Raw genomic sequence first — 26,026 nt, forward strand, 5'->3', positions numbered from 1 at the left:
CCAAACTAGGTTTTTTTTCTTCACAATTTTGGCCATTTTCAGCATTGCAGTGGAACCTGGCTCATTGCTGCCCATGCAGCTATATTTGTACTGTAGATTTTCACTTGTAGTACAAATGGTGTTGTAAATAAAGCATGTAATTCATGACACTGCTACCCAAAAATACTACCGAGACTTAATTAAGTTATAATGTTATCTTCAGTTAATCCAGCTGACAGTATTTTCCATAGTTGTATCTATCTGTTTATCCATACATTCAATAGTCCCTGTTCACACAGCCATTTTTGGTATCTGTCAAAAGCTCACCTTCTGCCATTGTTTTCTATGAGAGAAATGCGTTGGGGGATGAAGTAGACCAGCGCTTGATAGATTGTCAGTAACACTCCATTGTTCACTGAAAAAGTTCATCCGAGTTTCTTTTAACAAACTGAAGTCTGACATAGTAGTGCATCAATCAACTGGAGTTTGTCTAGATTAGTGCAGCGGTGTCAAACTCCAGTCCTGGTGGGCTGCAGTGTCTGCTGGTTTTCGGTGTGTTTCAGCTCAAGTGATTTATTTAAGTCATTGATTGGCTAAAAAGTCCACACACCTTGTTCTCAAGGCCTTAAATGGCTGCTGATTGAAAGGAGAAATCACAAATACCTGCAGGCCTCCAGGACTGGAGTTTGACATTCCTGGTATATTGCAAACAGGGGAAGGCCTTTTAGTTTCTTGAATTTTCAGACAAGACCAGCAAAAAATTGATCGTCACAGGTGCGCACCTGGTGCTGTTCAATACATCTCCAAAATGTATAAATGGTGAGCGATAGCATGACACTTTGTCAGTGTGACCACAAGCCTATTATGTTAGAATAAACAATATATGTGTGTTCAATGTTATTACCAAACACAGCCTACAAAGCTATCTCATGGAGCTAGTAGCTAGACACAAAATAAAGGACATGATGGGTTAAATGGAAATGTTTGCAACCATTTACCTCACAAAGCCTATGCGGCTAGTTAGCTAGATGAAGCACTATAGTGCAGTACATGACAGTTGATCCAAAATGTTATCATTATTTGCCTCTTTTGATACACTGCTAGGTCATGACACATTGAATAAAATGGTAATGTTAATTTACCTCACAAAGCTTATGAGGCCAGCTAACTAGATTCAGCAGTGATACTAGGATATAATGAAAATTCTCATTAACATTATTGATTTGGATTATGACTGTAATTTTGAAGGTACTGTATTTATGTATATATTTTTAATATTTGAAATTTAAGTTGTAGCACTTCTTTTCCCTTTGAAACATGTTAAGCAGCCTGTCCTGTTGAAGTTCTCCAATTCACTTTATAAAAAATTGAAAATGAAGCCAAATATGTATTAAAACTATTATGACCATCTCCAATTCCAAAGCTATCAAAACAATTATCACATGTTTTATTTTAAAGATCTTTATTTGATCCTTGGAAACCCTACCCTCCGTTTTGTGGCCTTTCTTTACGATAAAAAGTTCCCTCCAGTTCCGCCCAAGAACACGCCCACAAGAAACAGACAACGCAGACCTGTGCATTCCCATTTTCAGCGAACACGGTTTAAGAGATATTTTCCATTCTGTTAATTGCATGACCGCTATGGCCCTGCACATTTGAACAGGTCAATGAAAATGTCCAAACGGAGGGTTGCAGGGTTGTATTGAAGGCAATTAGGATAATCAGAGATTATTTAGCTGGCCAACTAACATTATCTTGTGGACATTCCAGAATGCCTATGAGACTAGCAAAATAGAATGCTCATGACTTTAAAAATGTATTATCTAACTTTCAAGCACAGCATAAAATACAAAAGACAGCAACTTTGCAGCATTTATTATTATCATATTTTAAAAAATGAAATATGAACTCCCCATTGCTGCATATTTTTTTGAGCCAAAGCATAATACTACGCAAGTGCAGTAACTGCAGAGAGATGTGACGATTGTAGTTTTCGCTTGAGGAGCTTCCAATTTGGACATCGCGAAGTAGATTTTTTTTAAACTACTACTCCCAGAATACCGAGTGTGACAACTAGAAACGTCAACGAGCCAGTGAACATTAAGCGGAGCAGACCAAAATCCCAAACAAGGAAATGGTGGGGGAATAAAACGATCAGATTATTTAATTAATGCATGTAATAATTAATATTTTATTTTATTGTAAATTAAGAAATATTTATGGGTGAAAATGGATTACGACTTCAAAACAAAGCTCGCGGCCGAAAGGGAGAGAGTAGAAGATCTGTTCGAATATGAAGGTTGCAAAGTGGGTCGAGGCACCTACGGGCATGTTTATAAAGCTAAGCGCAAAGACGGGTAAGAGAACCTGAAAACGTTATTGTTATGATTTAAACACGGACATTTTTGTTAACACGTATTAGAGCCGACTGGTTGGTCATGAGATTGATTTGAATTGCCTTGTGCTCTTGCTGAGACTGTTTTGTTTTCATGCACTCACTCACTCACAACGGTCCTCCCCCAAAACAACACACGGTGTGATGATGTTTATTTTTTGTCAGCCTGTGCAGGCAAAGGGGTGATTACATTAAGCTTTATATTTGGGTAAATGGTTACATTAAACATTTTTTCCCCAGACAATTAGTTTACATGGCGTGCTGCACAGCTAGTTAGCCAACCAGCTAGCTTGCTAACAACATTTTTTTCCTCGAACAGCCCTGTAGTCAAAAATGCAAATGCTGCATGTACAGCGAGCGCATGCCTCTGGTATTTGAATTCTTGTACGGTATAAGTTAAAAAGGAGGGAAATTGCTGTGGTCAAACAAGAGAAGTTTAAAAGCTGTACAACACAATTTTTGAGCGCCTGTCACTTTGAAGAAATAGCCTACATCTGGAAGGGAAAAGCCGGTGGCATTCAATCGCTTAAAATTATTCCACTTGAGATTTTTTAGTTGCACAATATTTTATAGTGACATTTAAGTGTGTATATAATATCCCTTGCCAAATGCAGAATGTTTCAAGCACAATATAGATGAAAATAAGCAAGCTGTATGTACTTCATTGCATAACGCATAATGGGCTGCTGCCAGTCTGCGTTACTACGATGTCAGGCAAAGTTGTGTTTACATTTAGCTAGCGAACTCTGGCCATTAATCATAGTACACCTAGCAAAAACGTGCATTATCATTGCAAAATTGCGGCATATAAGTCAGTCATTTTCACCAGTTTCAAGCCATTTCATTACAACTTTTGTGTTTTCGACATATTACTACGCAGGTCACAAGGTGATTTTTCAGTGTAGTGGAGGGCAGAAGAAATTACTTTGAACCTTCTGAAAGAACCAAGTTATGGAATTGATACAATGTAGCATCACTGAACAGCCACAGTCAATGATTTAATAATGATGACATTATTTCAAATGCCTGATTTCCGAATACATGAAACAACAGCCATCATCAAGTATTATTGCCAGGGTAGTTGTTCCCTTTTGAAATAGAAATGAACGGAAATAGAAGTAGACCGTGAGTTGGTCAGATTAAGATTATCAGTAATAATTAATAATTAAAATGACATTGAGATTACAGAACCTTCCCCTCAAAACATTACTTTTGCTGTTTAATCGGCTTAAACAGCTGCAGCATCCCCCAACATAAGGTCAACTCATGAACTCAACTGCTGTTCAATTATTCAATTTCTGTTAAAAATGTATTGAAAACAAATCCCAGAACAATAAGTGCTTCCTGAAAAATAGCGTAAACGTTGCTTATTGTATTTAATGCATCAAAATTGGTTTGTTTTTCATTTTACAATATACTTCAGCTGGACATTTCTCAATTTCTGCAATACATTTCCATGTGGATCTTGTATGCAGAAACTGAATAAACTACGAACATGCTTTACTGACAGCTGGTACTTCACCATAAGTATGAAATCAGTGGGAAACCGATGCATGACCATGCTGCCAGTTTGAAATGTGCCATTTTGATGAGGTGACAAGTTCTGTCATACAAATCATTCACAAAAAACTTATGTCAGACAACTTCTGCAAAAGCTTCTGTGAATTTCTCAGTGAAAAATTACGGTTCTTAACAGAGTGCCTCATCAAACGTGTGACTGATTTTTTTTTTTTAAATGTCTTGATTTTATAGACCTTTTTTCTGTGAAACAAAATGTGTTATAATTTAGCCTGGGTATTAATTTCTGCTGGTACAATTGTCAGGTAAATGGACTTTGATGTGAAAATGTGTGGATTCAGAAATCTCATTTGAACCCTGAATAAAGTAAATATCACACTTTGGCTTTACTTCTTAAGTGTTTGGCATAAACACAAATGTCTGTGTATTGTTTTAAATACACAAAAATACAGCAATGTTTACTTTTAACATTACTGTTCATATTGCAACATTTCAAATATACAATAAATCTGCTTGTGTTTGCTGTACCTAAAGTAATTATGATGAATTAGTAATCAGTAATAACTTAGTATAAATAATTCTGTCAAATAATAGTGTAAGTAATACATAGGCTACATAAAACATCAGAAAGTAAAGACAGCAACGTTTCATGACATTTAATGGTTAGAGCGATGTTGATCTGAAAGAAAAATACTGAGTGAAAACCAGACACTATATAGGCTAGGCCTAAGTCTATTTTAGGGCCTCTGTGCTGATAGGAATCCATTGACCCGATCCTTGTCAATTTCAGCCATGTTCGTTTTTTAACAGGTGTGCATTTAAAAAGACGTTTTTGGAAATCAAACGCAGCAATTACCTGGACCTCCGTGTAGTCATATAGGCTAGACTCAAAGGATGTTTTAAATTGTGGATTGTGGGACAGTGTTGTTGTTCCACTGAATGTGGCTGTTTAACTGAGTTGCTATAGCAAGTAGTCATATCTTGCAGATTGTGTGAGATGCTGTTAGAAAAAAAAGACTTTAACTTTTATTCACTCAGGATGAGAGCACCTACTGCACCGAAGGACATGAAATTGCACGATAAACGGTTCATGGCGGCCTGTTGTTCATTGATTTTGGGAACAGTAATGCTGCCTCTGGGATGATTGTGTCTGTGGGAAATCTTACCTTACCTGCATGCTTATCTTTATTCCCGAGGGTGAGCAAGCTTTTCCCAGCGTTTGAATAAACATGCTTGCGCCACTTCTGTTTTAACTGTGTACATGTTTTTTTTTTAAGGATCTTTTTTAAGGGGCTCTGAGATGATTAAGTGTAATGTTCTGCTATTCATGTCGATAGCAGACAGTATGGAAGTAGTGCAGGTGCGAATGTGACTACACGCAGAGTAGGAGTATGACTGCACTTTGGAGCAGTGAGGAGGTTGCTGGGCTTCCACTGTTTTACTGCCGCAGTAAAATATTAGCTGCAGAAATGGGTCACCGGATATGTTTATTGTAGAACTGAGAACAGTATGATTGCTCAAGTACATCTTGATCTATTCTTTATATGATTTTTTTTCTGCATAATCTTTGATAATTGTAGACCATAAGAAGCTGGCTCTGACAGCTATATTCTATTTATTGTATATGGTGTATTCTATTGTGTTGTATTTGAAATGTAAGTTTTTTTCTGAGTCAGAAATTTTGGTGAAGAAGCAAACTTACTCCCTCTGTTCTCTGCATTTATTATCAACCTTTTGGTCTGTGACCTCAGTGAAAAAATCATGAATTCATTCATTCATTCATTCATTCATTCGTTCATTCGTTCATTCATTCATTCGTTCATTCATTCATAATTTCATCTTGAGAAACCACTGAGGGAGAATCCTCATTCGCAGTGGTGTTGATTCACAGATATTAAAGGAGCAGAAATCAGTTTTCGAGCGGCGCTGCTCTCTCCCGCCGCGGAGCTGTCTGCTTCGCTTCGAGAGCGGCAGGACGTGCGAACCCGGGCTGCGCTCCGAGAAGGGTGGGGCCCGCCGTCGGGACGGGGAGGAGCGGGGCGAAGGCGGGGCGGAGGAGCGAGGTGCGGGCGAGCCAGCGGCCAGCCTCTGCGGTGCCGACGGCCGCTCTGGCTCCCAGCCAGCCGCTCCAGGAGCCTCTGGACATTAATGGAATGTGAATGCCCATAACAGCTGCAATTCCCCCCTGCTCGTTATGAGGGGCTCCACTGAAAGGGCTGTTTGGTGCTTCGGATAGAAATGGAAGGCGGAGATGGAAAGATAAGGGGCAGACCCACACTTTAACGTTGAGCTTTGTTTCGCCTTGAACAAATGACCACCTCCATCCTCATTCTACTCTGAAAGGTTTTTTAAAAATTTGTTTAAAATGCCCTTTTTTTGAGGTTTACTAAATGTGCTCTTCTTTTTCTTAAAGGGTGGGGGGGGGGTGATGGAGGCAGAGGTCCGTGGTACCAGTTTTATATCAGTGCTAAATGGGAGTCGATGGGCAACACAATATGTCTGCAGGGAGGCATTGTGAGTGGCTCTCAGCCTGCTGAAACTAATTAAAGAGCTAGCTAATCTACAGCCTTCCTAAATCGGAAACTCCTCGAAGGTCTTATGTGAAACCTTCCCTATATAGGCCTTCTAATCCTCTCTGGAGTGTCATCATTAGGTCAACGCTCCCCTTCACAAAACACCAGTGATCCTGTGTCACCGGCTGTAATGAAATAACGGTCAGTTCCCTGCATGCTGTACCAGACACAGTCCCCTGTGTGATCAGCTTGGTCTGCGTCTGAATTCTCACGCTGATCACTTTCTGCGCACTCCTGCTCGCCAGTCGCCAAAAACACCTTCACTGTGAACGAGAGGAAAAGCAGGAGCGTCTCTCCTGCGCGCGCTGTGCGCCGCACGCTGCTCTGCGATCCGATTGGCCCTCCGCAGGAAGCATCGAGCCGCGGTGCTGTGTTTTTGTGTCGTCGTCGTCACGCGGCGGAGGGGACTGGCGCGGTCTCTGTCGCCCACCGCCGGAGCCGCCCGCGCGTTGTGTTTTTTTGCGCTGAGTCGGGGGGGGGGGGGGGGTTAGGGGGGCGTGGCCGACGGTCGCGGCGACTCCGGGGGAGAGGCTGCGCACGATAACAAACGGAGGGCTCCCGTTGGGGAGGGGGGGGCGGCTGTCTCCGGCCAGAGGGAAATGCTAATGGCAGGAGCCAGGAAGGGCACGAGCTGCTCGCTGCACAACAACACGAGCTGTCCGTCCCCATTCCCCCCCCCCTTCAGTGCGCGCACTCTTGTTTTTCTCCCTTCTCCCGCTTTCTCTTTCTCACCCACGCCCCTTCGCCCCACCGCAGTGCATTGGCACGCACTGTAGAATGCACTGGCGCACCACGCAGTCGCTAAACAGGTATTTTTAAAAAAAGATTCTGTGCGAAGTGCAAAGCATCGTCTGCTCGGCCCGCCCAGCATTTCTGCAGGAAAGGCTTGGGACACTTTTTTGACACTACAAAATGGTTGGTCAGAACCTGAAATGGCCGTCTATTCAAGTTGTGTTTTTGTGAGAAAAAAAAACACATCTTGCACTGCTAGAACAGCCGCTACAGGAGAATGTTTTGTTTGCAATATGTTTTTAGGGGTCCAAGCAGCGAAGCTGGTGGAACCCTATTGTATCTGTTAGGATTATTATTATTCTTATTTTTCCCTGCTAAAAGAAGTTCTTCTTTACGGCGTATGCGGGCACTGGTTACTAACTACGCGCTTTTAATTGCTTGAGGAGGTATGCGTCTTCAACGCGGCCGTGGTCTGCAACCGCACATGCCGCACATTGCACACAACCCCTACACCGACCCATTTTTACCTGTACTATGCAGAAGTATGAAACAGCCTTTAGTGTTACGACATAGTAAAGGCCTTTACCCCTAGCGGCTAGGAGACATCCATGACAATGCAGTAGATATGTGGGGTGAAGGTATATGACCATGAGGACAAAACCATTTAAAAATCGCTCCATAGGGGGCGCAATTGTGCCAATGCTTGGACCCCTCCCAACGCCACTTGCGGCTTTAATTGTTTCTTTGTTTCACTTGTAAGAATGTAGTAGTAATACCCGCGAAAGAGAGTTATTTCCTTTCTGGTTTCTCAAGTCTTACTTACTCACGGTGATTGTTTCAATGGTCAACAACTTTCACTCGGTCTTCACCTTTCTGAGCAATCACTTTGAAGTAATTATATTCCAATCTAACTGTGGGTTATACAGGTGCACTGAAAGAGCCAAAGGCTTCTGGTCATGATAAGGCGTGAATATTCTCATGGGACCATAGTGCTGCTCATTAATGTGTATGTATTGCATTGGCAAATGTTGAGAATAGTGTGAGGGGGTAGTTGGTTTGTGACCGGTGATAGCGTTTCTGTTTGATTAAATCTTGCGTATCTTCCCCTCTTGCAGGAAAGATGAGAAAGAATATGCACTGAAACAGATTGAAGGTACTGGAATATCGATGTCCGCCTGCAGGGAGATCGCGGTAAGTGAAAACCGTCTTCTCAAAACCGCCAGCTGTTGAAATAGCACATTGTAGAGCTGCACTCAGTGGCGATTCTGGGGCCAGTATCAATGGCCGACATTTGCCTGGTCATGTTTGCTGGGGCTAATGCTGCGTTTGTGGTTTACATTATGGCACGAATGCAAACTGAAACCACATCCGTACTGAAAGTTTCCATGCTTATGTGTGACAAGTTGCTTATGCTTATTCCAAGCAATGTATGAAGAAAAATTATTTATATAAGAAAATATTTCAGCGTGCTTTTTTATAATTGTACATGAGTCTTGAGAGCTACCAAGTCTCTGTGTCCCTTTGCCTGTGAGTTTAGCCTGTAAAAATGATAAATAGCCTGTAAAGTGCAGTGAAAATGTAAGGTTTGTCCATCATTTTCTTAATGACGGTTTGAGTAAATTTTTTTTTCTCAAAAGTGTACCACATTACTCCAAGGTTGCATTATGGGTGTCAAGTAAAGATCTGAGAGGTCAATATTGAAAAGCCATTTCCCCCCTGAATTACCCAAAAAGGGAATCCCTTGAGGGCTACAGGCATTCTGCTTTGGGCACATTGCCAGGATCACTGCTTTATAACCGACCACGAAGGTATGGTGCTGTGCTGCAGCTCTGTTTTCAATGAACGTTCTTGTACTGGTACGAGGATTTTTTTCCCTTTTGGCAGGCTGAAATGGCCGCAAAATGTGTGGGCAGCACAGGACGGCCCTCTCCATGACTAATGTATCGCCCGTGCGCTGCCTGGCTGGGTTAGATTTACACCTGACAGGCACAAGTGCCCCGAGGCAGGCAGGCAGGCAGTGCGTGCTGCGTGTCCTCCATTTTATGCCCCGCACTGCTGTTTGAGTGAAACAAAGCCAGGCACGAGGAGGACTCCCTCCATTAGCAGGGCTTGCTTTCAGCACCCGTCTTCAGCTCCGCCGCTTGCCCCTAGCCTAGCGCGCGGGCTCGCGAAGGCGGAGGCGTTCATTAGACTGACGTCGCTCGTCGTGGGAAGGTCGGATTTCCGCGGCTTGCTCGTCTGAATAAAGAGTACCCGCGTTCGGTCGTTAATCTGGCTTCCCCGAGACAAACAGTCTGGAGCCTGTAGGAGAGGGGGCCCTGCCGCAGGATAGCTGCGTTATGTAAGGGGGTCCTGGGCTTCACGCACTGCGCTGCCCTCGCACATTCGCACAGATGTGTGCACTTGTAGTGAGAGGACGGGGGCCGCAGCGGTGAAGGTTACTCCTGCTGCCACGTGAATTCAGCGGTTTATCGAGTTCCTGCGAGTTTCCTGTGCACCCGATGCACTCGTCCCTAAACCAGATGGCATGCAATAACAGCACAAATAGAATCATGCACATTTACACATAATGAGTAATAGAATGTGCCCACATTTATTTTCCAAAAAGAAGGAAAGCAGTCTGCGTTGCTTCATTGATTTGTGACTTCAGCATTGTTGTTGTTAGGTTCTCAGGCGAATCACTGCCATTGTACCCTCGAGTGGGGCACGTAACCAGAGGCGCTTCCGTCAGTTTCCACACAGAAATCTGTCAAGGAATCAAGCAAATGTTAAACTGCGCAAGCCGCTCTGCTAAAAGCCTCGACCGCAAATATAAATCTCTGATATTAAACTAACTTTTGTTTGTCACTTCGGCTAAAGAATATCCATCAAATGACTGAGTTGTTAATAGTAAACTGTAAATGATCGACAGAAGATCGGGCCTCAAGGTCAGGTGGCCCCCTGTGATCATCTGTTTGTGTTTTCCTCTCCGTGTCGCACGCACCGAAGACTACTGCAGCTGAGTGCAGAGGGAGGGAGGGAGGGAGGGAGAGAGCAAGAGGAGGGAAGCGAGAGAGAGAGAGAGAGACAGGGGGAGGGGGAGAGGAGAGCGAGAGCAAGAGAGACAGGGGGAGGGGGAGAGGAGAGAGAGAGCAAGAGAGACAGGGGGAGAGAGAGATAGAGAGGGAGAGAGAGAGAGAACAGTGGGTTCCTGGAGAAGCTTCAAAAACACACAGCTGGTTATTTTTAGAAGAGGGACTGTCAGCAGATTGGCAGTGCGGAGAGCTCTTTCCAAGCGCATAGCTCCTGGAAAGATAATGAGGTTCGCCATGTTTTTTTTGTTTGGGGGGAGCTATTCAGGGGTGTTGTGAGCAGAAGCAGGAGTGAACTGGGGGGGGAGAGAGAGGGGGGTGGTTATCAGCTGGATCCCTCCAGCCAGAGACGGTTCTGGCATCCCTACACTCTTCACTCTGGCCTGCTGCTGTTCATTCCGGTCTCCTGGCATTGAGCCGCGGTCAACAAGGTTATGCGTTATACCATGAGGCTGTGTTAGTTTAGTTCAAGTGTACAACGTGTTCGTTGGGATAGATTAAGAATGCTCTAGCCTGGTTCAGTAATTGGTTGTGTAAATTTTATTTATTGGCCCCGGAGTGAGTTTTTGTGAGGGACGGTGACCTCTTCCAGAAAACCGGTCTGGAGTAACGCATTCAAGTGACAATTCCCCAGCCTGTGTGCCAAATACTCTGTCAGTTCAAACTCGTAACACAACAAGACACTCAAATTTAAATGTTATGTTATGCTGTAACTACTGTGAAAGCCTCAGTCTGTTCCCCTTTGTTTCACTTCGGCTAATTCTGAAACATTGCAGTGGATTCGTGTGATTTATTGTTGCTCAATGTCCATGTTCGGTCAAGTATTTAATTCTGTAACTATGATGTTAATTTTTTTAACATATTCAAATAAGCCTATTCAAAATTGTTGAATGAATTCATTTTGCATATTGACATTTCAAAATGTCATCAGATGCCATGCTTTACATTTTAATTTTTTTTACTGGTTTATCTGACCTTTCATGTATCCCCCCTCCCCTCTGATCCCATTCAATTATGAAAAAAATTACTGTATTAATCTTGGGAATTCCTGCCCCTGTAGTTATTTACAAGATTCAAGCTCCCCAGTTGGGCTTTGGCCATTTGTAAAGTAGTAATGAATAATGATTCTGATTTTGCACATTTTATGCTGGCTTATTTTAAAGCTTGTTTTGGACGTGTCACGCACATTATCTGTTATTAGCTAAATGCCTGTGTGTTCAAGTGCACAGTGAACACTAAACATATCTGATTGAATCAATTGTTAAACTCTAGGCAAATGGCTCTATATTACGTTAAGTGGAACAATATAAAAAAATTGGCCAGACTACACATAGCAATGTAGCAGTCTCTGCTTCCACTGCTGTTTCATGTTTCAGTGACATAAATCATTTGTGAACAACTCTGGACCTTTTCCATGACACGTTTTAGGAAACGCAGCCATAAATTGTACGCAAAAGGCGAGCGCAACGTGAGCAACAGAGAAGAATAATCACAGACATGTCAAAGACATGTGCCTTTGTTTATGGTCAGTTGGTTTTATTTCACATTTAATATCATTGTCTCTTTCATCCCTGTAGTATTGCACTCTGTATTATTACTGGCCTGTTTGAAAGGAGAAAAAAAAGAGATAAGAACAGCCTAGAACAGGTCTCTGCTGGACTGGAACTAGCCTTAGTACAAGAGTCACTCCTATTCATTGTGTATGAAATCTTAGGAAAGTGAATCCTAGAATACTAACCCTGCAGGCCATTGCATTTATGCACTTCCTCTCAGTCTTTTATTTTGCCTGATCTGAACTCCAGAGCCAATACCTGCTCTTTCCAGATACGGGCGGTTCCCCCCTGAGAGCCAATCAGAAGGCACAGAATGCATCTCTCCGGGCTCCACTGTTGCTACCCCCTGACCTACAGGACGCCTCAGTGCTTCTTCACAGTGGAAAAACAAATTCATTAGTCAACTTGTCATTACGGCAACCCGTACCGTCTGATGTCAGAAGCCTTACGAAAGAATACTGATTATGATACCAGCCTGTAACACCATTTAATGGATAATGGATTTCTTAGAGAGCCTGAATCTCAGTATATCTGTATAGCTTTGCTTGTGAGTTTGCGAAATTTTCTCTTCAGCAAAAATAATAATAATAATAATAATATTACCCCCCTTCCTACCCCCTGGGGTAGACTGATAGCGATGTCCTACTGTCAACAACTTTGTTTGGTCACCTTGCAACCGCTTAATATAGCATCCAGAGGATGATTCTGCCTTCTGACTATGATGGTGTGCAATTGCAATGCAATTACTTACGTGAGTCATGACTTGTGGGCTGAGATTTTTACTTCACCTCAGGGGAGATTCTGTTTTCTTCACGGGCTGCCGGGATTATTATAGCTGGTCTTACTGATAAGAGAACTAAAGCATTATGGAGTCAGAATGGGGGGAACTGGACCATATCAGATAAATGAAATTTTGCATAAGCACCCTCCCTGGAGAGGTGATTTGCGTGGCTGCTTGCAATGATGGTAGCTGACGACTGAGTGCATCGGTCCTCGTTATGTGACTGTTCCAATGCGGCGGAACGTGATAGAATTGTTTGTTTTGGTTGGGTCTGTGCCTTAGAACCACTTTGTGAAGCATCAGTATTATGTACTGCGCCAGGTTTGAGTGAATTCTGACCTTGTCTGCATTCATGTGCATCATTCTGTTTGCAGAGGCCTGAGTTTTAGTGCTTTCGTTTGTTTTGTTGTTGTTATAATCTTTGTGCAGAAGCCTTAGCTTAATGCCAGGTTTGAGTGAATTCTGACCTTGTCTGCATTCATGTGCATCATTGTGGTTGCAGAGGCCTGAGTTTTAGTGCTTTCGTTTGTTTTGTTGTTGTTATAATCTTTGTGCAGAAGCCTTAGCTTAATGCCAGGTTTGAGTGAATTCTGACCTTGTCTGCATTCATGTGCATCATTGTGGTTGCAGAGGCCTGAGTTTTAGTGCTTTCGTTTGTTTTGTTGTTGTTATAATCTTTGTGCAGAAGCCTTAGCTTAATGCTTCCCAAGGAACTCTTTGACTGTTGAACTCATTGAAGTCTTTTGACTGGTGTTGTTGTTGTTACATTCAGGGTATTTAAGTTAATTGCAGTAATATGCTGACTTGCTGCTAACCCGTATATTCAGCTTCTTTAGCCTTATCACATTAATTTATCTGCTTTCTCTGCTCGGGTTGCCTTCTCTTCTCCTCTCTGCTCGGAGGTGGTTCTGCCCGTCCGTCTGCCGTCCCGACGCTCTCCTCTCTGGCGGTGCCGATCTGGCCGTGGCGATAGGCTGTAAATTGGGACGACGCGAGTCCCCCTCTGCCAGATGAGGCCCACCGAAGGGATGTCGAAAATAGCCACATTTAAGCGGGCCACTCCTGCGTGCTGTCCCGGAGGAGGGCTTCCCCTTTTGGGTCAGGTGGTACGCCCGTTCTCCCCCCAGTCTCTTCTTAGTCGCCCTTAACTTCACAAGCAAAATCGGCCGTGCGGAGGAGACCTCATTTTGTGTTGAGGCGTGTTTTAAAACTCTCTATAGCGAATGAATGTCCTGGCCAATCAGCAGAGGTAGGCCTTAGAATGTTTTGTGTGTATTAGCCTATCTATCTGATGTATATTAGATAAATTACGCTATCATTTTCAGTGCAGTTCTTGTGTAAAATCAGTAAAATCTCCCCATCGGTAATTTCTGTTCTCCTTTACCTCAAATCTACTAAAGTCCCGGTTGGGGTAGCCTCTTTGTTCCCTGATTGCAAGTGAACCAACTCCTAATCAGTAGAGCCATGTTCATCAGGCATATCTGGTAATACCCCCTCAACTCCTTGGACTCAAAAAAGGAAAGGAGAATTGTTACAGCTTCAGTAACTCCCCACATTTAGAGCATATAGGGCCTGTTTTCCTAAGACCTTTTAACACATGTAAACCCTTTTAGCGTATGCAAAACCTGTAGCATGACCAATGACTGTTCATGGTATTTGTTTTGCACCCATCAGTGGCTGTGTCTTTAGTTTTGCGTGTGCTAAAAGGTTTTGCGCGTGCTAAAAGTCTTAGTAAACGAGGCCTGTAATGTGAATGGCCAGATAAGTTTGGGCCTAGAATGAACGGCCTGGGGAACCCCGGACACCAGCCGGAGCGCTCACAGGTTGCCGTGTGAACAGCGGGCTACGGCCGGGGGCATTGGGGAAGAGCCCCGGGGGGCCCTGCGATTAAACGGCACAGCAAAGGCTAGTCGCTCCCATTATTGGGCCGAGTGACAAAATCTAGCCTGAGTCTTAACAGAAACGCAGCCAGTGAGCCGCCACTGAATCTGAGGCTTGCCACAGGCATTGGTTGCGCTCAGAGTCTCCCAGAAAGGCTTTTCTGAACGGGACAATGGACTCTTTGTGCTCCATTCCAAACCGTTGGTTTGAGCTATGTAAGGGTTTAACATTTGGCATCCTGAGTTCACTGCTGAAAACGTTTCGTTACCGTGTGTTATTGGTTCGGTTTTTTTTTGTCCTTTTTAACGACATCAGGAAAATTCTTGAAAATTCTTGACGACTGCTCTCCAGAGAAACATCCCAAAAAAGTTTGTTCAGCGCTTTAAATGATAAGGCTTAAGTCTTTGCTTGTTTAATTGCAGTTGGTTCACTTGCTATTTGCCTGTATCGTAATTCCTCTGAAGAGCCTACAGGCAAGTTGGGAACGCAAAGGAATGTTGTGTCCAAGTTCCTACGTTAGCCTAATAGGTGCTTTCACCAGCTCATTTTTGCATCTGCATTTTTTTCAGGAGAATAAAAGCCAACACCTCAGTTTAGGAGTCATTGGGTTGGTACCCTTTTTGTTCTGGTACATTTCCAGTTGAATGCAAATGCGATTCCGTTCGTACGGAACGATGTTTCGATGTTAAGCATTGCAAATGTACAGCCGGAGGCCAGCCCTGTGCATTGTTTTTGGTTTGGTTGCTTTCATTTTCACAGTGGTGCAATCCTACATCATCGGTGGTTTCCCGTGTTGCTCCAAGCGAACTGGGTCTCACTTCTATTTGAATCACACAGCTTTGCCAACGGAGTTCATTGTATTCTTTTCCCGTTCTTATTCCCTCAGAATTCATTGTGATACCAAGTTATTTTTCGACAGATGGTCTCTGAGGACTTTGTTTTCTGAAGACCTTGTTTGAGTGAATAATGATTGTTCTTCTAACACAATAGTTGCTTTTCCCTTCTCATTTGCTGTGGAATTCTCTTGGTTAACAGTTGATTATGCTAAGTTAACTCAAGGTGATATGGGACTAGAGCTCCACTTGAAAAACCATCCTTATTACCCCTCAGTGCACTTCAGCTAAGAAGCTACACTATCGAGTGTGGGATAGCCCTCGGAATAAAACATGCTCTTAATTACCCATCTAAATGTCTTCATAATTGCCACTGTAAATAATCCATGTATATCCTAAAAAATATGGATGAGTCAATTGGTATGAACAGTGAAAATGTACAAAGGGAGTGTGTAAAGCTCACTTCACTTGCATGAGGTGTGGAAGAACATGCGGCATGCCAATGGCAGATGACTGCATTTGGCCTTGTTCAGAAAACGTTAGCGCCGGAACGGTGGTGGCGCTTCCAGGGAAAAGCTGACATTATGGCAAGCCGTCGCCTTCAGCGTGTTGAAGCGTCGCTGCCTGGCAAGCATCGCGGCGCTCTCGCTTAAAAATAGCAGCCTGCCCTGCGAGTGCCAGGATGTGTCAGGATTCCGCAAGATTCCTTCCCATCCTGCGCCAAGTTTCTTCAGCTTTATGATCCCTGGCTGGACTGAGCAGAGGGAGCATCACTAATGATCTTAAGACCGGAAGAGATGGAACACCCTTCCCCACGGCTGCATCAGATACGTTGCAGCCCCCAAACTGGGTTACAGGACCCCGTGGAGGACCAGCGGGGTTTCCATGTGGGATTTTAAAATAAACCAGAGCAGGGACACACATTTTAGCATTGGGTTCACACATGTCTAAAATTATAGATTTATTCTTAGGTTTCAGAATGCTTCTTATTCATACAGTTTTCCAAGGAGAGTAGGCATACCATCGTTTTAACTGATCACAAACAGGTGCCATCCTCCGTGGTTGCAGGCATTCACGTTCACATGAAGTAGGCCCGTGCATTTTATAATGAATTTAACCTGTAGGAGGACGCAGAATGTTGGCAGAACCAGATGTAGTGCTGAATAATAAAAAAAAAAAGGTTTGGAAACCACTGCTCTTCCATAACGTCTTGATTCGAACCGTCGTAAGCAGAGCAGAGGGTGAAGGGAGAGACGCGCATGCCTTGGTTGTGTTTGCCGAGCGCGCGGTCAACCGGGCCTCTGTTGCCACTCTGTTACCATGGGCGAGAAATCAATGCCTGTCACCACTTCCGTGCAGAAGCAGCGTAATTATCCGGACGCGGAGGGAGGTTGTCACGGAGAGGGGGGTGTAAAATTGAATTTAATCGGAACGCGATGGATTGCTGGGTCTCCGGGTCGTATTAGTCATCGCGCACGGGGCGCTGAAATTACATGGGAGGGGCTGAAGGCCTGTGCTGTCGCGCGAAGCTGGGCGGTTTGGGATTTCTAATCAATGGAAAAGTCATGCGGCGGTCGTGTTGACAACCGCTCATTTCCAGGGTGAACAGGGTGAAGACAGCGTGGGGTACCGCTTCTTTCGGGAGCGCTGAAGTCGACCCGCTGCCTGTGGAGGCCTCAGAACCTCCTGGCACGGTGATGCGGCCGACATTCCAAAAGTCAAACTGTGACAGCGCTCGGCCTGTCTGGCTTCAGTGCGACCCTGTCAGGGTGTCATGTCGCTCAGTGGTGCGTCGCATGCCAAACACTCCACAGCTCAGAGAGCTGGGCAGCGCCTTTTTACTGCATCCATAAAATCAATTTAGCTTTAGAGAACGTGGGGACACTGTTGCGTGTCCCATAAGCATGGTTATAACTTACTATGACACAGCAGGAAAAAAAAGAAAGTTTATGTATTTTTATTTTATTGGCATTATTATAAGTGTCTTGGCTGACAAAAATATGCTGCAGTGACAGTGTTTTCAAAACATGATTTAGGCCTACTTTTTTTTAAATTAACATAACATAATGATGAGGTCAGGCCATTCAGCCCAACAGTCACCATTTCCCTAACTAAACTGTACCTAATGCTCTGATTACCTTCAGGCTAGATAGCATCTAACACTGTATCAAGCCTGGTCTTGGAAACCCCCAGAGTTTCTCTGAATGTTGAGTGTCTCTTGTCGTGTAGTTTTTTTTGCACAGTGGAATATATGTTTCTTGAGATTAAGACCTGAGACTCATGTCCCCTACAGGGGACAAAAAAAGCATTGCGGAGTTTTAGGAGCATATTAACTGCGCCAAACCTTGCGCTGTGATGAGAGAAGCCCTGTGCGTCAGGCTGGTCTGCGGCGGCGGCGCCGGCCCGGCTGGTTCGGGGCTGCAGGACCAGGCCGGGGACGGAGAGCTCGGCTCGTCAGGCCTTCCCCGTCCCCCCGGCCCACAGCCCCACCGTTCACCTCGGCTTCTTATCGCCCTCGTTCTGGTCGGTTCTGTTCTGTCCTCGCAGCGCTGGGAATAATGGAAATCCTTTGTGACTGCTCCTTCCCCGCAGTTTTGGTAGCGAAACAATGGCCAAATTGTTTTAAGGACACAAAAACCTTGATTCAGAACTCCAGAAATGGTCCAGTCCGCAGATTTTGTGTGTGTGTGTGGGGGGAGGGAGGGGGAGAGGGAGGGGGGGGGGGGATGTTGCAACAGAATAAAAACAACAGATTTTTGTATGTGTGTGTGTGTGTGTGTGACAGAGATAGAAAGAGAGAGAGACGGAGAGAGAGAGTGCGTGTGTGTTGGCACACTGTCACATCCACAAGGTTTTGTTGCTAAGCTTGGGACTTTCAAACACAATAGACTCTAATATTCTTCACACCTGCTGTACACACAGTGCCTATATGCATAGCACGCGCACATATATAAAAAGGGGGGGGGGTAAATCCTATTTATTAATGCTCAACTCATCCTATATGTAATCTTAATACACCTCCAGAAAGCGGGTTCTTTCATTGAAGGGCATAAACGTTTAACTGGCTTGCACGTTTAAACATGTCCATCATCCACATACTTGAAAGACAGGTTCTCCACTTGGAAGTCAAACAAGCAGCCATCAGTTTGCAAATTTAGCTTGTTAACCACTTTTCCAGATCACTGACACATTTGTAGTGTGGAACAGAATGCCCTCTGACCAGTTTTGAAATTGGCACCAATAGCACATTTTCCGAGCTTGCCATTTCAAAAATGTCACATTAGCCTGCTTCAATATAGTTTAATAAAGCAAATCTTGGCCTCTCAGATGCAACCTTTATTTTTTTCACGTGACTCATAACTACTGAAATTATTTGACGAATTCCTTTTTGTGTGGTGTTTTATTTTTAGTTCTTTAAAAAGAAGCGACTGGTGCCATATCCCTATGAGTTTCAGTTACAATTATTGTTTTAAAATGTGAACGCGATTCAGTTTGTTTGCGGGTGAGAGTGTTTTGCGTCGAGTAATTTGGAATGGAGGTGAACCCGTACGCAAAGCTTACACCTTGGACGAGAGTGTGACCGTGTTTACACAAACACGGTCGCGCTCTGGTGCCGCAACCTGTAACCTGTTTGGAGAGCGGCCCTTCATCAATACGGCCGTCCTTTCAAAGAGGAAAAACGTGTTTCGGGAAGCACGTGAACTAACGCTGTGTGTGCCGGGGTTGTGAAATTTCCGGACTGCCCTGTGAAATGTGGGAACCTCTCTCTTTTTTGGCCTTCGAGCCGGGGGGGCGGGCGGGGGGGGGGGGGGGGCGGTGTGGGGGTGGTAGCTGTGGCATCTCTGCGGTCTGGAGACTGTCTGGAGCCCGTCCAGACTGCGCTCCGTGCGTGGCTACCGCGAAAACATGACCCACTTTTCAGAAACCAGGAGCAATCGGCTGGTTTAATTTTAGCTGTTGCTAAAGCTCTTGTCCTGTTATGATTATTTCTGCTACGCACTCTTTAGCAGTGCAGTTTGGATCTCTGTGTTTTGAGATGAATGAACAACACGCACGGTTTTCGGCAGATTGTTTTCTCCTCGTTTTAGTGGTGTGACTTTGGTAACATTATCTATTATTATTATTCGGCCATATATGGTGATATATCCTACATGTGTAGATACTGATATGCATGCAACTTGCTTGGGGTGGAGTAGATGTTGTTTCAAAGAATTTGTTTATCTCATTATGATTTTTTTAGCTTCACAAACATGAGGATGCAGAAGGCCGAAAGTGTCCTTTGGTTGGACGTCATGAGTGCCCAGAGTGCTTTGCTGTTCCTTCTAAGTGAAACTGTACACCATTTGACCTCGGCTCTTAAGTGTAGAGTGGATAATAAGGTTCAATATAAGCTTAGCATGTTGAGGAAGGAGAATCAATCATGTAAGTGAACAGGACGGTTCCTGACCTCTTTGGAATGCCCTGTATGGTGGAATTCCAGAACATTAATTTGCTCTGAGCGGGTCACTGGAATGGCTCATCTTATCACTTATGAAGTAGATCTCGTCCTGACCCTTCCAGGACACTGAATCACAGGGTCTTATTTGCCAGTGAAAAACTCCCCTGGGAATAAGGCCAAGTGGATTCTGGTTACTGAAAGGAGTACGGCCATTTGCCTACTGCCGGGTGAGTTTGGAAGAGATGCAAATCTTTTCAGGTAGTGCCGCGAGAATGTAGGAAAATAAAATTAAAAAGCATACAAGCAAAGCGGCTGGACATTTCGGTTTTTTTCAGTTCCCAATTTTTACCCTATCTGCACTGGCTGTCAGAGTGTAATTGACTGTCTTCTTCTGCAGCAGACGCAGCCCTGTCCTACTGTTGTTTTAGCTGACTGGGAACAGGTGTTGAAACAGGAGCTCATTACACACACTGTGACATTGTGGCAAATGGAGATCTCAGCAGTCCCAGGACTGAACTGATCACAAGCTGCTGAGGGCCAACAGAAAGCACTGGGAAACAAAATGGACTCGCAGCATATTGGAACGAATGCTGTATTGGCATAGACGTGAGCCCTGTGTGTGTGTGTGTGTATGTGAGTGCAGTGTGTGTGTGTTTATAAGTGTGTATGTGAGTGCAGTGTGTGTGTGGGTGTGTGTGTGTTTATAAGTGTGTATGTGAGTGCAGTGTGTGTGTGTTTATAAGTGTGTATGTGAGTGCAGTGTGTGTGTGTGTGTGTTTATAAGTGTGTATGTGAGTGCAGTGTGTGTGTGTTTTTATAAGTGTATATGTGAGTGCAGTGTGTGTGTGTGTGTGTGTGTGTGTGTGTGTGTGTGTGTTTATAAGTGTGTGTGAGTGACTGTGTGTGTGTTTATAAGTGTGTATGTGAGTGCAGTGTGTGTGTGTGTGTGTGTGTGTGTGTGTTTATAAGTGTGTGTGAGTGACTGTGTGTGTGTTTATAAGTGTGTATGTGAGTGCAGTGTGTGTGTGTGTGTGTGTGTGTGTTTATAAGTGTGTGTGAGTGACTGTGTGTTTGTGCAGAGAGGCTCACAGTGTCCTGTACTGCCGCCACAGAGCCGGGGTCGTTCCCGTAAGCCCTGGCTCATTAGCACAATGGCGTGTCATAGCGGGCGGATTAGGCCGCGATTAAACGCTAACCTCAATAGCTCCCTTCTTCATTTCCCCCGTCCAAAGGCCAAATCAAACAGATGCACAATCGCCGCTTTATTCTCCCTTCGGTCTGGTTCCCCCCCCCCCAGCCTGTGTGCACAGGGGGGCTCGAGGGGTGGAACCGGGAGGGGGCGGGGGGTTTGGGGGGGTGGGGGCTTACAGTCAAAAAGAGCGCGATGTGAATGCAGTACGCCTCTTGCTCCTGCTTTCTTCCTCTGTGTCAGAGAGCCTGAAATTAGAGCTCGGCACTGAAAGCCAACGCCCCTGTATCTTGTTTAGTCGCAGTTGTCAGTGAGGGTAACGTGGATAGCCTTGAGCGTGAGCGTCCACTCTCGTTGGTTTTCAGGTCAGGTGGTGTGCAGTAATCACATTAGCTGAGGCGTGAATAATTTATCTGTTAGCCGATCGGACGGTGTCCGAGGGCAGCTGCGCCTCGTCGCTGCGCGCGGCGACAGTATCGTCCGAAGAATGCTCTTCGGGGGAGGGGGGAGGTGTTAACTCACAGAGATGACGTGTGTGTGTGTGTGTGTGTGTGTGTGTGTGGCTGTTTGTGTTTATGGGCCTTTGGGTCTGTGTATTGGTGAGTGTATGTGGGTGTGTGTGTTTGTGTGGGTGTGTTTGTTTGTGTTATGTGTGTGGGTGTGTGTGCACGTGGGTGTGTATATGGGCATGTGCTGATGAGTATGTGTACGCATGGGTTTGTGTGTGTGTATGGGTGTGTGCGCGCACTTGCGTGTGTATATGGGTGTGTGCGCGTGAGTAATTGAGAGAGGAAAGTACGCTCTGCTGTAGGTGCGTAGGCTGCGTAGGATCTCCGTCCCGTCCTGCCGCGGTGGCGCGGGAGCGTCTGCCGCTGCGTTTGCGTGGCACGCGGTGCGGCGCTGGCGAGACCGCTTCATCCGCCTCCTTACGTAACGCGCCCGTCACCCGCGGCGCCGGCTCCGCCGGGCCCGAGCGGAGCCGCAGCTCAGGGACGGCTGAGCCGGAGGAGGGGCGGGCGACACTGCGGATCAGAGGGGAGCGCGCTCTCTCGCCTTCCGCTCGCCGTCATAATCCCGGTGTCATCATCATCATCCGTCTTAAGCGCGGCTGGGAAATAAAACGGGAAGGCCGCTTTTCCTGGAGCTTCCCTTTGGCCTTGCCAGGGGCCCACGGATTGATATTCCCCCTGAAGCCTGATATTGCAGTTTAATACGCCTCTGGTGCCAAAAAGCGGATTTCCCCATCAAAGGTCATTCAAAACGAATTCTCCCTGGCCAAATGATACTGTTTTGCGCAGGGCTTTTTTCTAAAGAAAGACATTTCTTGATTCTAAAATTTCATGATACCGAACGAATTACGCTCCAGGGACCTATTTTTTTCTGAGCCCCACAGAAGAAGAATTTTTTTAAAATTCCCATTGATTCCATCACATTTAGGTACCCAGTGCGTATGCTCCGGTGCCAGAAGCCCCCATAGTCAAACATGGCAGCCTCCATGAACTGGCTTCATGCGCCAGTGAGCAGCTCCCATAGGAATCCATGGAACCGGTAAATGGAAGCTGTCTCCAGTTCTCCATGGCTCTTCCGCACTGTGTTCGAACTGGCAAACTACATCCATTGAGGACTATGAAATTACAATTTTTTTATTCTGTTCAAGTGTATTCGCTGCGTGTCTGCCTATTTTTTTCTGTGTTTCATTCACTGACATACAGCCTTTGGACCACAGACCACAGTTTCCAAAGATAGCTAACCCTAATAATAATAATGCTAATAATAGAAAGCAACCAAATCTACACATGTTAAGTAGTTCAAATTGTTTCCTGTGTCTGAAATGTAGGCTATTTTAATGTTTTTGTCTGCTTGGATTAGACTTCATCTTCAGCAAAAGTAACTATAGTTGGCTGTTAAAAAAATAATGCAGAACAATGGCAGGTCTAAAGTAAAATACTTGCTTCTGAAATTCCTATTTGTGTGTTTGATGAAATGCCAGTCAGCCCCCATGCCTTAATCAGAGTATGACTTGTATTTATGCTCGAAAAATTGTTTGAAATAAAATGACTCTCTTTGCTGAAGACACCCGCACATGTGTGAATGAGAAATGGGTTTTCTTTGAGTAACTATTGTTGCCTGTTAAAAATAATGCAGATCAATTGCAGGTCTAGAGTGAACTACTTTCTTCCGAAATTCCTATTTGTGTGTTTGATGAAATGCCAGTCAGCCCCCATGCCTTAATCAGAGTATGACGTGTTTCTTTCTTACGTTTGAAAAGTGGTTTGGACAGAGTGTAGCACAGTGGGTAAGGAACTGGGCTTGTAACCGAAAGGTCGCAGGTTCGATTCCCGGGTAGGACACTGCCATTGTACCCTTGAGCAAGGTACTTAACCGAAATTGCTTCAGTATATATCCAGCTGTATAAATGGATACAATGTAAAATGCTATGTAAAAGTTGTGTAAGTCACTCTGGATAAGAGCGTCTGCTAAATGCCTGTAATGTAATGTAATGTAATGGTTTGAAATGGAACGACTCTCTTTGCTGCAGACACCCGTTCGTGTGCGAACGAGAAACGGGTTTTCCCTTGAGAGCGCTTCCTCACGTTCTGGCCCGCGGCCGTCTCTTCCAGCTGCTGAGGGAGCTGAAGCACCCCAACGTGATCGCGCTGCAGAAGGTGTTCCTGTCGCACAGCGACCGCAAGGTCTGGCTCCTCTTCGACTACGCCGAGCACGATCTGTGGGTACGTGCCTCGCGGGGTCCCGTCCGCGCCCCCCTGCCGAACTCCGCAGCGCCCGTCCTCCCGCCGCGCTAAAATGGCCGTCTGCTAAAGCGGGAGATGGATCGGTGTATGTTAATCGAACTGAACTGTCCTGAACACGGCCGTTCGAATTGTTTCCAGAGCGGTGTTCCTGTGTATTCTTCTGTTTGTGTCTCTTGAGTTGTACTGTGCTAATTACACGTTGTGTTTCCATCCAAAAGCTTTGATGGAAACAGAATTGTTACTGAGTGCTACGCAGCTCATTTCCTTTGACTCATGCGAGCTGTCCGCGTGTTTTCTTTGCAGCACATTATAAAGTTCCACCGAGCTTCGAAGGCCAATAAGAAGCCCATGCAGCTGCCAAGAGGGATGGTGAAATCGCTTCTCTATCAGATTCTGGATGGAATTCATTATCTCCATGCCAACTGGGTGCTACACAGGGATCTAGTGAGTAAACTTTACTGGCTTCTCCACGACGGCCACATGAACTCCTCCTCTGCGCCCGTAGTTGGCCAGTGTCCAGCACAATGATGCGCATTTCATCTTCCTCTGTTTGTTTCACTGCATGCTGTTTTACTTTTATGGGCTCAGCTTATATGCCTAATCCAGTATGTTGCTTTCCTTCTTTATTTTGCCTGTGGTGCTAATTTAGAAAAAATACAGAAGCCTGGTCTTGTGATTTTTCAGGGAAATCTGTTATTTTCTGGGGTAATTGAGGGGTCAATGGTAACAACCACCCTCGAGTTGTAGATAATGTGCCATTTTGTCCGTCTAGAATAGCAAAAGCAGTTTCTTTACTAGCTTGCGGCTAGTGCCAGCAGGTGCGATCCTGTGACGATGTGACATTGGAGAGGACGGAGAGGACTCGTCGTCAGATAGGCTAGCGTACGCAGCTGGGCTTAGTTCAGCTCTCAGCGGCTGTGAGAGGATTAGTAAAGGTTTGTCTAAGGTGTGGTCGCTCTGTTTGTTACACAAGTTGGCCTGGTCCCTGGCTGTGGGCGGCAGGCTAGTTAGTAGCCCTGTAGCGCCGCTGTTCCGGAGTGGAATGTGTTGTGGCCGTTCCCCGTCTGAAATAGCGAGAAGGTTGCTCAAGTTCGGTCCGCCCTTTCGCGAAGGGTATTATTTTGGCAGCGTGTGCGTGCGGTGATGGCTCCCTGTGGTGCGTATCTTGGGACCTGGTTAGAGCAGGTTGCGCTGCCTGACTGCCTGTGCGGTGGTGTTTCTCTGCGGAGTTAAGATGGCGGGTGCACCTGGGTCCGGAGCGGCGTGCTCTCGCTGGGTGTTTGTGTCTCCGTGCGCGGTTGCCAGCCCTCGCAGTCCCCCTTGCTCTCCTGTGAAACGTTCTCCCGACGCTTCCCACAGTCCTTTCCTGGAAGGAACTGCCGCTCACCTGACGCCGCTGCACCCCCACGTTGTTTGGGGGGGGAAATCGCCCGTCGCTCTGCTTCGCTGAGGTCCGGGGCAGGCCCTTTCGGCCCTTATCTGGCTCTGCAGCCCGAACCCTCTTGTGTAAATACTCGCGTTGTCGCGCTATCTGCTCTGTCACAGTGGCCGAAGACGTCTTTGAAAAAGCCATTTATCTCCGAAAGCAAGCGCTCGCTCAGCTGCGCATGTTGATCTGCGATAGTCAGCCGTCTGAACTTCGCGAAGGCGAATGAAACGCAGCTGGGGCGCGGTATCATTTCATGAAACTGAGACTACACGTAGCGCAGGGAAACGAACGGTGAAACAGACGCGGGGAGCACCGCTAACTGAGCGATTGGCTGAGGTGTTTCCTAACAGGCGGGCTGAAGCCCCGCAGCTGTGACGCTAGCCTTTCGTCCCTCAGGCTCAGCGGGTTTGATTAAGGTCCCCCTCGTTCCAGAGAGAGGAGGGAATTCCTGCCAATCCGGTCTTCTCGGACGGCGGCGCGGCGCGTGGGCCCTCCTTTCTCTCGCCGCGCGTTACGTAAACGCCGCGGGTTCGGCGGGTTCGCCGCGCGCGGTAGGGGGGCGGGAGGCCGGCGGTCTCTCGCCGCGCGGCCCCGCCCTCCTGGAAGGTGCCTTATCGCGTCGCTTCCTGCGCCGAGAGTCTTGCTTCAGTAAGAATCTCAGCTTTGTTGCTAGGTTGCTTGACTTTGCGAGACTGTAAACAGTGGATCTCCCAGAATCTTTCCCAGGGTATTTTCCAAGCAAACACTTTGGTGCCGAACGTCAGAGATACAGCGTAGCTAAAGTGATACATATAACACCAATGTATTTCGCCAATGTAGACAGCTCATGAAAGACTCCTTTTCATGTGTTACTATATAAATCATTAAGGGTCAGGGCATTTTCTCTGAAAGACAGGGATTA

General features: G+C 45.6%; 1 protein-coding gene across 1 annotated transcript in view; it reads left to right on the forward strand.

Moving 5' to 3' along the window:
• Positions 1–2,051: 2,051 nt before the first annotated feature.
• The window catches only part of cdk19 (cyclin dependent kinase 19), a 47,866-nt gene continuing 23,891 nt past the window's right edge, over positions 2,052–26,026 (forward strand). Inside the window, exons 1-4 of the mRNA XM_064340006.1 lie at positions 2,052–2,336; positions 8,313–8,388; positions 23,565–23,675; positions 24,000–24,140. Coding sequence (XP_064196076.1) covers positions 2,209–2,336; positions 8,313–8,388; positions 23,565–23,675; positions 24,000–24,140 — 456 coding nt within the window. The 5' untranslated portion in view covers positions 2,052–2,208. The remainder of the gene's footprint in view (positions 2,337–8,312; positions 8,389–23,564; positions 23,676–23,999; positions 24,141–26,026) is intronic.

Source organism: Anguilla rostrata, chromosome 6, assembly GCF_018555375.3.
Source record: "Anguilla rostrata isolate EN2019 chromosome 6, ASM1855537v3, whole genome shotgun sequence".
Lineage (NCBI taxonomy): Eukaryota > Metazoa > Chordata > Actinopteri > Anguilliformes > Anguillidae > Anguilla > Anguilla rostrata.